This window comes from Gymnoscopelus braueri (assembly GCF_963280865.1).
Source record: "Gymnoscopelus braueri genome assembly, chromosome: 20".
Taxonomy (NCBI): domain Eukaryota; kingdom Metazoa; phylum Chordata; class Actinopteri; order Myctophiformes; family Myctophidae; genus Gymnoscopelus; species Gymnoscopelus braueri.
In genome coordinates, this window is record NC_137622.1 from 42291309 (window position 1) to 42305346 (window position 14038).

The following is a 14038-nucleotide window of genomic DNA, read 5'->3' on the forward strand; positions in this document are numbered from 1 at the left end:
CTCTCTCTCTCTCTCTCTCTCTCTCTCTCTCTCTCTCTCTCTCTCTCTCTCTCCCCTTGCTGCAGTAGTTAGGCTGCGGTTGTACCTGTGCTAGTGGGTGTGGTAGAGTGTGTGTGTGTGTGTGTGTGTGTGTGTGTGTGTGTGTGTGTGTGTGTGTGTGTGTGTGTGTGTGTGTGTGTGTGTGTGTGTGTGTGTGTGTGTGTGTGTGTGTGTGTGTGTGTGTGTGTGTGTGTGTGTGTGTGTGTGTGTTGCTCTATAAAGAAGCAGCATCATATTTCGTCCTCCACACACACAGACACACACACACACACACACACACACACACACACAGGGTCAGGGCAGACAGACTCTGGGAGACACTGGACTGCCTGCCTTGTCTGTAGAGCAGTGGTTCTCAAACATGTTCATGTCAAGGACCCACAAATTGATGTATGTATATATTTGGCCGCAGACCCCTATCTGAAAAGCAGTGACCCCCAGAACAGAAGATTTATGTAAAATAAAAATGTCCATTTTCTGCTATTTTCACTATATTTAAAATAGGTGTTAATTCAATATATATATATATTTTTTTAAGTTTGGGTGTGTGAGAGTGAGTTTCTCTTCCTAGAAATCTAGTGGAGTCAAAAGTACAATATTTCTATTTGAAATGTAGAGTGAAAGTAAAAAAAAACATATATATATGTTTTACTTAAGTACAGTATACTCAAGTAAATGTACTTAGTTACTGTCCCTGAAGCCGACAGCAGAGCAACAGCTCTTCAAAATGGAGTTGTGACAGGGCCTGTCCTTTTGCTGACTCATCCCTGTGTGTTTGGGCTGTTTTTGCTGTGTCATCCATCACTGTGGTGTGTTGCACTGCTGTAATATGTGATGCATCCCACCCCTCCATCACTGTGGTGTGTTGCACTGCATTTGTGCACTACATCTATGCACTGTATACAGGCTATAGAGGAGCAATCAAGTCCTTGACAGCGGCACATGCAGCAGTTTCTGGAGGTTTATGCTCAATGATTTGCTTTTAACTAACACAAGAAGCGTGACCATATCAGCCCCTGTCCTGGCAACACTTCATTGGCTCCCGGTTGTTTTTAGAATTGAATGGTCTTGCTCCTTAATACATCATGTACCTCCTTGTGGCCTGAGGTCCGCAGGCCAGGCTCTCCTAAAGGTCCCCAAATTGCGCCTTGTAACTAAGGGTGATCGGGCCTTTGGCGTTCGAGCTCCTATAGGGCAGGCTATGGAATGCTCTACCCGAGAGCCGAGACGATTGGCCTCACTGATTCCATTATATCTTTTAAATCGCTCTTAAAAACGTATATGTTCCAGAAAGCATTCCTGTAAACAACCTTTTCTTTGTTTCGCTACCTTTTGCTCATGGTTAATTCTTGTTTCATTTGTACTAGCTATTTTTATTTTTCACTTGTTTATTACTTCTGTGAAATTCTTGTTTTCATGGTGCATTCTGTCCTATGTTTGTGCATCAGTTTGTGACTCGAAAAGTAGAAAAGTATAAATTAACTTATGAAAGTTATTATTGTTCTGTCTGGAAGTGGCCATGAATGGCAACATGTCTGCCAGATCCCAATGTGCAGTTCACTCTGATCTGATCAATGCACAGACTAGATGGATCATCTCCATGTACTGCAGCTGTTCACTCATCATGCCATGGTTATAATAATAACTTTATTTATATAGCACCTTTCAATAACAAGTTACAAAGTGCTTTACAATAACAACAGTTAATATACAATAAAAATCCTAAATGAATTGCATAAATAGTACAGCAGTTCATAATTTAAGAAAAAGCTGTGCGATAGAGGTGAGTTTTTAGAAGAGATTTAAAAGAGGACACTGACTGAGTTTGCCCCCTCCCCCAGGCAGTGAGTTCCACAGCCGAGGGGCCCGAACGGCGAAAGCCTGGTCGCCCTTTGTGACAAGGCGATACTTTGGAACCGTCAATAGGGCCCTGCTGGATGATCTCAGGCTTATAGGGAGTTAAAAGATCACATACCGAGGAGCCTGACCATTTAGGGCTTTAAAAACAAGCAGTCAAATCTTAAAATCAATTTTAAAACTCATACAGTAGGTGATGGGCCGCAAGGACTGGTGTAATGTGCACACGTCTCTTTGTGTGGGTCAGGAGCCTGGCAGCTGCGTTTTGTATCAGTTGCCGTCTTTGAATATTTCGCTTACTGATCCCTGAATAAAGTGCATTGCAATAGTCAAGCCTGGAGGACATAAAAGCGTGGATGACCTTTTCTAGGTCTGCAGCTGTAAGGAAGGGCCTGACCTTTGCTGGTTATCTATTATGGTTATCTTTTCTGCATCCAAATGCTGGACTCTGACCTGGAGTATTGTTTATTTATTAGTTAATAGTTTTGGTGCCATTATAAACGCTGCATTATCAATGGGAAGGAAGATGAACTCTGTATGTTATCGTCACACCTGAGTGAGATAGTATTTACAAACACTTGGTGATACATTTTGTCTAAAACAATGCTAAAATGTTCAATTCTACTCCCTGGTGTTATTCAGACATGAGAGTGTGACATTGTTTTGAAATGGGAGTTATTTTTGGTGTTTGAATGCAAAATGTCGGCCAGGTATTGTAGGCTATTTATGTTCGATGATAGATATTCGGTTCACTGAGGCAGCAGCCTTATCACTGTCATACAGATCTGAGGCTTCTGCTGCTTGTGTTTGTCCCGGTCTGTGGATTCTAGTTGTGTTTGTCCCGGTCTGTGGATTCTAGTTGTGTTTGTCCCGGTCTGTGGATTCTAGTTGTGTTTGTCCCGGTCTGTGGATTCTAGTTGTGTTTGTCTCGGTCTGTGGATTCTAGTTGTGTTTGTCACGGTCTGTGGATTCTCCGTCTGACTGACCACAAACGGACGGAGCTGTCTCCTCTGTGTGACCTCACTGTCATCAGCCACGGTGCCATCTTCAGTCCACTCTGAGACTCTGAGAATCCCTGTCTGTCTACAGCATAGCACGCTGTGAAGAGCAGAGCCCTGGCCATTTATCTTCCAGAGAGAATTTTGAGCACCATATTTGGTGTATATGTTACAACATTGGTTCTCAAAGTGGGGTCCGGGGACCCCCGGGGGTCCTTGGGGAGGTTCCAGGGGGTCCCCAGCAAAAGTAGTTAATGTAGCATCACAGTCGTTGTAACAACTTTATCTATTTATAAGTTACAAGCTCACAGCACCTCACTTTGTGCCGCGCTGCGAGCTTGTAGATCTGCTTTTTTTTTAAACATTTTTGAAAAACCTTGAATGTTTTTTGGAACATTTTGCATTTTTTTAACACAAATCTTCTCTTCTGGGAGTCCCTGGCTCAAAACATTTTCAGATCAATTTAGGGGTCCTTGACATGAAACAGTTTGAGAACCACTGTGTTACAGTATGAGAGGAAAACCAGTCAGATTGAAGAAGGAGCGCTCGTTTTCTTGGAGTTCACAACCTAAGGAGGGGAGCTGGTTTCCACCACGGTGGTTGATCAAGGGTTAGAATTGAAGCTGCGCGCTCATGAACGAAATGAAGGGTTGACATGCAAGTCAGTTCCATGTCAATCATCAAGCAATCTGGGAACCCATCATCGGCCATAAAACAAACAAAAACAATTATTTTGAATTTGCCTCTGCAGGGGGCACCACCCAATTCCCTGTGTAGACCGGATGTCGGCCCCTTTACTCTTCTTCCGCCGGTGCTCCTTTGTTTTCATACTACTAACATTTGTACCGCGGAACATGGACGTTACACAGCGTTCCCTGTAGCGTGCGCCTGGACGTTCACGCACACATCTGAAACCTCTCGCGCATTAAAGAGGGAGCTAAACTGAGGGAGCTTAGGCCCCATGCTGCTACAGTGTAGCTATCCGTCTCCGAAATGAGAATCACGCATGTAAGTCCCGCCCACTACATTTGATTGGGTAAAGCGCGGCCCGCCCACTGTAAACTAGCCTCTACACGTTCTATAGGGACTTGCCGACAGATTCAGGGGAGCTCTGAATCTGTCTTGAGAGATGAATCATCGAGTAACAAAGTATGTCAGAGAACGAGGGTGTCTATCCACTGTTCAGTGTGCTAGACCTCTGGGAGGTGTTGACCCACCATCAGCTCCCGGCAGGCCTACTTACCACACAATGTAGTTAGTTACCCAAGCCATGCTACTCATAGTACTGAGTAGGTGGTGCTCGAGCTCGAACCCAGGACCTTGTGACTGAGCTATCCGGACACAGTAGCTCAGTCGACATTAGGGATGGGTATTTGGACCTTTTTTGTTAAATATTTAACCTTTGGACTGTGGGCGGTTAACCATCTATGACGTCATATCAATAAATAAAGTTGCAGACCTACAGGGCAGTTCAAATGTATTGCGACATATATTAGGTCTATATCATTCTTTTTTCAAATGTTTTTTTTCTTTCTTATTAGGTATTATAAAATATTGTATGAGGAACAATTACAGATTGTATTTAAGTGATTTATTCCACTAATATTCTGTTAATATTTTATTTAACACATTGTGTGCCAGAGGTTTATTAAAATATTGTACGTTCAGTGCCTGCATTTCTTCCATCCACTTACGTTGATACATTTCGTGCTGTAGAAGCCCCACCGCGGAAGTGCACCACATATTAAAAAAGAAAGGGTCAAAAACGGTCCGGACCGTTTATGGCCCATGACGCATGGATTCTTAAATCCGGCACACAATGTGTTAATAGGTAAAAATATTTTGTACTTAGTTTTGGTTATTTAGTCCCAAACGGTTAGTGACCGTTTAACCGTCCCATCCCTAGTCCATACGGTTGTGTGTTTAAATCTTAAAGGACAACTCCACCCATCTTTAACCTATCTTCATGTAATTGGAAACTGCAGGCTTTCTATTCCTGTAAAGTTAGCATGCTGTAATGGAAGCCATTGTTCTCGCGTTGATAAAAATGTGAAATCTTGTTTGAACCAAAAAAAACCTGCCTAACGATGATGTCACTGGTAGGCAGGTTTATGAGACACTAGACTGAAAAAACGAGCCCAATCGATGGTCTTGAAGGGCGGATCCAAACCCAGCCGCAGCTTCCTATTGCTTCACCAATCTATGTCCCCGCCTCCCCTCCCCTCCCCCCCCCCCACCCCGGGCTGTGCACGGAGCACGCTGACGTCACCAAATTTAGAGCGACGCCCCTCTGCACTCTGATTGGTTAGAAGATAACAAGGTCCTAAGACCAGCGTTCCTGCATGGTTCGCCCAGCCTTTTTATCTTTTGAAACAAAAAAAAAAGGCATGGGTTTCCGAGGCTAATGAGACAGTAGAGACACACGACTGAGTAGAAAGAAATTGTACCATTTTATCATGATCATTAGTGACGTGATGATGATAGGTTAAAAATGGGTGAAGTCGTCCTTTAAGTAAATCGATTACATTTCTCATGACTCATGAGTGACTAAAACAAATCCCTCCAAATCAAGTTGTGATATGATTTTCTTTTGCTGAGATGATTAAAGTATGCCATGTTGTTAATCTGAGATGATTAAAGTATGCCATGTTGTTAACCTCCAGGCTTCGTAAGGAGTCGGTGGGGGGCATCCCGCCCCACATGCACACGGTGCACTCAGGCAGTGACCACAACACCTCCTGCATGCTGTGTGCTCAGAGCCGCAACAAGAAGGGCCGACGACGCCCGAGCCGGACCCCTCGGTACCTGAAGCAGAAACCTGGAGAACAGACTATCCTCGCTGTGGGAAGGTGGGTACCTACACTACTAGGGCCAGTGGCGCGGGAAGGGGGGGGCTATGGGGGCTGCAGCCCCCCTGGTGATGGGAGCAGCCCCCCTGGTGATGGGAAGAAAAAAAAAAAAAAAAAAAAAAAAAGTTTTATTTTATTTTATTTTTTATAATATATATATATTTTATGGATCATAGCAGTCTGTTACGGTCATGGATGAACTTCAACCTGGTGTTTGCACTGTCTTTCTGCCTTTTAGTGTGGGGAAAAACACAGAAAATCCCCAAAAAATCACAAAAAAAATCGCTCGCCTGCGCTTCGCGCGGGCGCGAGGAGTCCCCCCCGACGCACAGCCCCCCTAGGTATTAAGGACTTCCCGCGCGCCTGACTAGGGCTGACCCAAATAACTCGAATATTCGATGGCACAAGATTCGAATTTTTTTTTTTAAATCAAGTAATCGGCCGTTTTTTAAATTTGATAATTTTTTGTACAAAAATTTACAAATGCAAAATATAAGGTGCTTACCCGCTTGCCCCAAATGTTAACTAGGTGTCCGGAGTATTTGTGCAATGTGTTAGTCCATATTTTTCAATAAAGAAGTGTTTTAATCCCGTCTGTGGACGAACGCCATTTCCCCCCCTCGTTTAATTCCTGTTTACATTGAGTGTAAATCCGTGCTACTTTAAGTCATAAATTAATGAGAGGGGGAACGGAACACAACATACTTAATTGCAAACTGGTGTTGCATGCCGTAAGTAGCAGATCTACAAGCTCACAACGCGTCCTATTCGTGACGCAATGTGAGCTTGTAGATCTGCTATTTACTGCGCACGACACCGACACACAACTAGTATAGCTGAGGACTTGGGTGTCGGGTTACATCCGCTGTCGGGTCGTGGAGCAGCTACTACAGCTGATCTTTATGACAGATCGCTATGGGTGGATGCTTTGTAGTTTGGAGATCATTTTGTCTAGCAAGAAGAATATGTGGCTAATATTGAGCCACTTGTTTGGGTTTTATCCAACTAAGACAAGTAGCATATCCAATCCAACCTAGCAATGCATGTAAAATGTATTAATTTCGCTGGCTGCAGACTGCAGAGATAGGGCAACAGCGCAGGCCAGCGCAGCCTCGCGCTCATGGAAGATTAACGACCCGACTAACCCCCCCCCCTCCCGGCCGTCGATTATTCGAAGTTTGATCGTTTTTTGGCCTAAAACTTCGATTTTTAAAATCATAATCGAAGGTCAGCCCTATACACTACACTACACTACACTACACTACACTACACTACACTACACTACACTACACTACACTACACTACACTACACCTTGGTCAAGTTGACCAAGTATAGAGCATAGCAGTGGCGGAGATTTTGTGGCACACTACACTACACTACACTACACTCAGGGGCGGATTAACCCTTCGCGGTGCCCGGTACTACGACCCGTTTCAGTGGCGGGGGGGTTGCAGTGCGGAAAATGTCCGCTTCACCGGCGGTTTCACCATTTTAGCACACTACACTACACTACACTACACTACACTACACTACACTACACTACACTACACTACACCTTGGTCAAGTTGACCAAGTATAGAGCATAGCAGTGGCGGAGATTTTGTGGCACATACAGAATGCCCCCCCCCTTACCTCAAGGAACTGCTCGAGCCACACAACTCCACTCGCAGCCTCCGCTCTGGAAACACTAACCGCCTCCAAGTCCCCCCCCTACCCCCCCCACCAAGCTCCGCACCATGGGCCCCCGAGCCTTCTGCTCAGCTGCCCCTCTACTATGGAACTCACTCCCGGACCAGCTAAGGTTTCCACAGTCTGTCCATGCTTTTAAGAGAGGACTAAAGACTTTCCTTTTTAATAAAGCATTTGGTTAGCTTTTTAGGTTTTAACCCCTAGGTTTTCTTATAATTATAATTATTATTATTATTATTATTATTATTATAAATATTTCCCATAGAGCTTATGATTTATATTCATTCCTTTAAGCCTGGAACCAAGCCATCCAGGCTCCTGGTGAATCATGACCGTAAAACATTTGATTCTGTGTCCAAAAATATTTGAAAACTGCAACAACAAAAAAAGGATATTATATATATAAAGTATATCATATAGTTAAATATTCAAATATCTTTTGGACACAGAATCAAATGTTTTATGGTCATGATTCACCAGGAGCCTGGATGGCTTATTCCAGCTTGTAGATCTGTTCTTCTGGGAAAATCTTGTGCATATCTAATTTTTAACTCAAATCTTCCGCGGCCTAATACATATCAACTTGGCGGTCCATGGCATGAAAACGTTGAAGACCCCTGCTGTAGAACATCAGAATGCATGTGACAAACCCTAACACTAACCCTGTCCTCCTTCCGTCAGGTTCCGGGTCACGCACACAGACAAGAAGCTCCACGGAGGCCAGGCCGACTCGGGGGATCAGCTGGACCAATCCCAGGACAGCGAGGACAGGAAGGAGGGGCAGGGAGACGGGAAGGAGGACGGATACAACCTGAGGAACATGTTCAAAGATGTCCGCCCGCCCCCCGCCGCCGCCGCCGCCGACGGCACCAACGGGACCGCCCCGGCCCCGCCGCCCAAGCGCAGGAAGAGCCTGGCCATATTTGGGCAGAGGCGCGGCAGCGACCCCTCCGGGCTGGTCAAATCGGCAACTCTGCCCGTGGCAGGGGCGGGAGGTACCGGCGGGTTTCGATTCCTGCAACAGCCCGCCGTGGTTCTGGAGGAACCGGTGCAGACTTCTAGTCCGACGATTGATGCCGGAGTCAGGACTGAGACCAGGTTCAAAACGACCGGTGCCAGCTTCGCGCTGACTCCAGAGCCGAGCCCAGCCCGTGGTCCCGCCACCCCAACAAATGTCCCCGGACTTGGGACTGGTGGCGGCCTCACATCCCTGCCTATCCAGGCTTCACCTGGACGGACAGTCAACATGGCCACTCGTGTCGCAGAGAAAGACGGAGGCGAGAGAAAGCTGGAGGTGTATTCTCCTGGGCCGCAGCAAACTTCTACTCCCGTTTCCCCCGGCCCCGGCTCTGGTCCAGGTTTTACTTCTGGCCACGTCTCCCCTAGGCCATCGCCTTCCGTTCCGGCTCCTGCGCCTGTCCGCGCTCACCCCAGCTCCAGCGCCGGCTCCAGCCCGGATCCAGGTTTCGGGGGTAGCTTAGCGTCTCTAAGCCTCGGCTCATCTCCTCCATCTTCTCTCCTAGATAACACCTCGTTGCAGGTCCGGAGGAAAACTCCTCCGTCACCACCGCTATGCACTCCCAGCCCCAAGCTCGCCCAGACACCCACATATACCCCTAGTGAACCCCTAAAGCCCGCCTCCCCCTCTCTCAGTCTCCTCCCCATACCAGCCTTCATCCCAAAGACCACTAGTCAACCTCCTGCTACACTTTCACCCTTGGGGAAAAGCTCCAGCCCACTGCAAGACCGCAGTATCTCCCCGAGTCCCAAGCTTCGCTCTGCACTAAAGTCTCGACCCTCCCCTGCCTTGACTCCAGACCCTGCCCTGCCCCGTAGCCCTGCCCTGACTCCAGACCCTGCCCTGCCCCATAGCCCTGCCATGCCCCATAGCCCTGCTATGACCCATAGCCCTGCTATGACCCGTAGCCCCGCTCTGACTCCAGACCCTGCCCTGCCCCATAGCCCTGCCATGCCCCATAGCCCTGCCATGCCCCGTAGCCCTGCTATGACCCGTAGCCCTGCTATGACCCGTAGCCCTGCTCTGACACCAGCCCCTGCCATGCCCCATAGCCCTGCCATGCCCCATAGCCCTGCCATGCCCTTTAGCCCTGCTATGACCCATAGCCCTGCTCTGACTCCAGACCCTGTCCTGCCCCATAGCCCTGCAATGACCCATAGCCCTGCCATGACCCATAGCCCTGCCATGCCCCGTAGCCCTGTCCTGACTCCAAACCCTGCCATTCCCCATATTCCTGCTATGACGCTTAGCCCTGCCCTGACTCCAAACCCTACCATGCTCCATAGCCCTGCAACGCCCCATAGCCCTGCCATGCCCCATAGCCCTGCCATGCCCCATAGCCCTGCTATGACGCATAGCCCTGCAACGCCCCATAGCCCTGCCATACCCCATAGCCCTGCCATGCCCCATAGCCCTGCTATGACGCATAGCCCTGCCCTGACTCCAGACCCTACCATGACCCATAGCCCTGCTGTGACCCGTAGCCCTGCCATGCCCCATAGCCCTTCCATGCCCCGTAGCCCTGTCCAAACCCATAGCCCTGCCCTGACTCCAGACCCTACCATGCTCCATAGCCCTGCGATGACCCATACCCCCGCCATGCCCCGTAGCCCTGTCCAAACCCGTAGCCCTGCTATGACCCATAGCCCTGCCCTGACTCCAGACCCTACCATGCTCCATAGCCCTGCGATGACCCATACCCCTGCCATGCCCCGTAGCCCTGTCCAAACCCGTAGCCCTGCTATGACCCATAGCCCTGCCCTGACTCCAGACCCTACCATGACCCATAGCCCTGCAATGACCCATAGCCCTACCGTTCCCCATAGCCCTGCCCTGACTCCAGATCCTGCAATGACTCATAGCCCTGCCATGACCCGTAGCCCTGCCATGACCCGTAGCCCTGTCCAAACCCCCTCCCTTGGAGGTTCGCCTCGCCTGAAGGTCAAGTCGGGTAGTGTCTACTCGGTGGCGTCCCCGGACTCGACGAGAGGAAGCCTGTTCACGACTCCCACCACTCCTCCGTCGGAAAGGCACGGAGAGACGGAGAGCGGCGGAAACGTGGAGACAGACGGATTAAGCCGGCGACAAACAGACGAACCTCCGCTCGCGTCGGTTGTTGGTGTCAAAAGCGATGTCCTCTCTGTCCCTGTTGACAAGCTGAGTAGTTTGCCTGTATCCCCTTCAAGTCCGTTATCCCCTTCCTCCCCACTAGGGGGCAGAGTAAGTAGCGTAAACGTGGTCAAAGCGAGCCGCGATATTAAGCGGGTGTTTTCTGTGGTCACCATGGCGGAGGAGGGAGAGGTGGTGAGCGAGACGCCGAGTCGGGAGACGGATTCAACAGCGCCTCCTCAGGAAGACACCGGGAGACGGGAGGCGGAGAAGGAGTCTTCCGGAGCGAGGGAGGACATGATGCAGATGGAGGACATTGGAGACTGTAAGGTGCAACGGGAGGAGGAGGAGAAAGCCTGAGAGGAGCAGGAGGAGGAGGAGGATGTGGAAGATGATGACGCCCAAAACGGGACTGAAACAGGAAGTGCTCAAATCAAAGACTCTGGGTAGGAGAGAGACAGATGATAATGAGAAATCGTTGTTGTCGGGTGAAAACCTCAAATGTCCAAAACCCTTTTTTATTATTATATTTAAAAAAAAACGTTTTAAAAAAAGTGAAAATAGCTGATCTACAAGACACGTTGTGAGCTTGTAGATCCGCTATTTTGCTTTCGTGCGACACTCTAGTATGATGAAGTAGGGCATTAATTTATGAAAAATGAAATATGGAGGTATGAGGTTTCTGCCCGACCGCAACGAAATAGTAATTGTGAGGATAAGACTAGAGGCGACCGATGCCACATGTTTGGGTACGATGCTGATCCCGATATCGGAGAGTCCTAGACCGCCGATTACCAATGTTTTTACCGATATTTTGTATTAAGAAACAAACAAACAAACAAAACTTAGATGTGATTAAAGTTTCTATTTGAGAAGATTTAAATGATGAGCAAACAAATATATACAAATAAACAAATCATCAAAAAATATATAATGGCAAATGTGTCGGACAAAACAATATGTCGGTCAAAACAATATATAATGGTAAAGAGAAATGGAGGATGATGAGAAAATAGTAATTCCACGGACAAGACTATGACAGAGAAGAGGAAGTGGAGAAAAAATGGCAGACCTCATTGAACGGAAACTGTGAACAAAAAAGCAATAAATGAAAGCGTCAACCTGTACAGCTGCTTAACCTTACTGCTGACCAGCCCAGCAGGTGGCGCTCTAACCGACAGAGTGTTTATAGGCGCACATCACCCATTTCCAACCTTATCGTCATAACCCTTAGTCCTCACTAATGCTCTTTATAAGATGCTACCATTTCTGTCTAGTCACCCTGTGAGTAGGCTGCTGTGGACCGTTTTCAGACCTACCAATGACATCACCGATGGGGATTCCAAACGATTAGAAACTACAACCTTTCAACCTTTCTCTTAAAATTAAAATTACGTTTTTTACGTTCTTGGCAGAATTGGTAATTGGAAATAATTGTTTTTTACGTTCTTGGCAGGGAATGAGTTAATACACATTTAAACTAGAAATTACCTTTTTTTTCCTGAACTGTCCACAGCCCTCCTCTGAGACAGACTCAAATAGACAGAAATGGCGCCATTTTAGAATGAGCGTCAGTGAGGACCAATTGTATGAAGACAGGTTGAAAATGGGTGAAGTTCTCTTTTATCTCTCACATTCAGCACTTTACCGCCTGTTGACATGCTGACTCACTGGATAACGTGACCGACTGGATCGCCGTCGCTCCGATACGATACGATACGGCGACTACGTCACTGACGGATCAACAGGCGACCGGGTCGAGAGTTGGGAGAAAGGAAAGCCGTGGGAAACACGACCGATCGGCGGCACCGACAGGCCCTGGCTGTGAGCCCTCTTGTTGTTTAATTATGTATTGCTATGGCAACCATGGTGCTTGTTTATGGACACTTGACCACATCGGTGGCCGGGGGGGTGGGGGGGGCGGGGCGGGGCGGGCAGGAGGCATCTTGTGGAGTCACGTGTCGATTCCTCCTGCTTTGCAAAAACAAAACTGAAACTGGACAGAAAGAACTATTTGGGTACTGCGCCGCAGTGCGATCGCACCAGGAATACGCTCTCTCTGAGAGCCCACTGCTTCCACATATACATATGTACATATACAAGAGGTTTTTCTTTTTTTTTTGTCTCTGCAATATTTAACCTGCCTGCTGGTCTCATGAACTCAGGACATTTAACCAGTTCAACCATAACATTCTCTCTCTTACCTTCCTCTCTAGCTGACTCTACTTCCATAAGGGGCCGTTGTTTGTCCACTGAGGGTTTTTTTTTTTTTTTTTTCCCGGGCTGAAAACGCCAAAGCGCTCGCCGAAAATATTCCAAATATTTCAGCTCAAGCTTCAACCAGCTTCCACCAGCTTCAAGCAGATCAAAACGCCACACGTGAACAACGCACCAGCGCAGAATAAATGCTCAGCACCACCACACCACACTGCTGGGGTTTCCCGAAACATGTCGCCCCCATAAACAATTCAAAACATACGCTGTGGTCAGTGAAAAAAATAAAACCCTTCTTGGTTGGACACGGCCCCTAATGCTAAATACTAAGAAGCACAAAACGTTAGACAATGCCATCATTATTAATCCCTGAAAACACTATATACTTCATTGACTGGAGTCCCCCAGGGGTCTATGTTAGGTCCTCCAGTATTTCCCTCTACGGCATCTCTCTTCCCTGAAAATAGCCGATCTACAAGATCTACACGCATGGCGACGCGACGTGTCGTGAGGTTGTAGATCGTCTATTTTTGGCGAATACCCTCCTCCTCCCAGAGTAGGGAACGCTATGGTTTCAGAGCGTAATCTAACCGGTACATTTCCTACACATGTTTGCCATTAGATGCTTTCCATTCTAGAGAGTCATGCTCCGCCGTATCTCTGCGTTGCAACAAGGTAACGTTTTGGGCAACGTTTGCTCAAGAACAATTGCTCAACACACTCCTCCGGTGACTGAATGAATGCACACCCAAATTCTTGTTCCCCACAACGGAGCATTCCTTTGTATTGTAGGCTATATATTATACGCTGAGGTTGGGTCAGATGAAGTCCAACTTTTGCACTTTTCATGAATGATAAATGCATACAGAATATACAGAAATACTGCAAATATTTACACACACGCACGCACGCACGCACACACACACACACACACACACACACACACACACACACACACACACACACACACACACACACACACACACACACACACACACACACACACACAGAAAATGTATTCATGTTTCGATTGCTTTTGTTTGCTCAAAACGTTGCTTTGGTCTTGTCTTATATCTTCTCTGTCGGGTGGAAACCTCCCGAAAATGTCCAAAACTGTTACTTTTCAGGATTAAAAAAAAGAAGCAAAAATAGCAGATCCTAGATCTGCTATTTTTGATACTTTTGTATGACGCTGTAGTATGATCAATTAGGGCATTCATTTACGAACAAAAGATGGAGATAAGAGCCCGACAGCAACGATATT

At 47.4% G+C, this 14038-nt stretch overlaps 1 protein-coding gene across 1 annotated transcript in view; it reads left to right on the top strand.

The window, feature by feature from the left end:
- The window catches only part of LOC308075841 (uncharacterized protein), a 40060-nt gene extending 27616 nt beyond the window's left edge, over positions 1-12444 (top strand). The window contains exons 5-6 of the mRNA XM_080415820.1: positions 5558-5743; positions 8115-12444. Coding sequence (XP_080271946.1) covers positions 5558-5743; positions 8115-10920 — 2992 coding nt within the window. The 3' untranslated portion in view covers positions 10921-12444. The remainder of the gene's footprint in view (positions 1-5557; positions 5744-8114) is intronic.
- The last annotated feature ends 1594 nt before the right edge of the window (positions 12445-14038 follow it).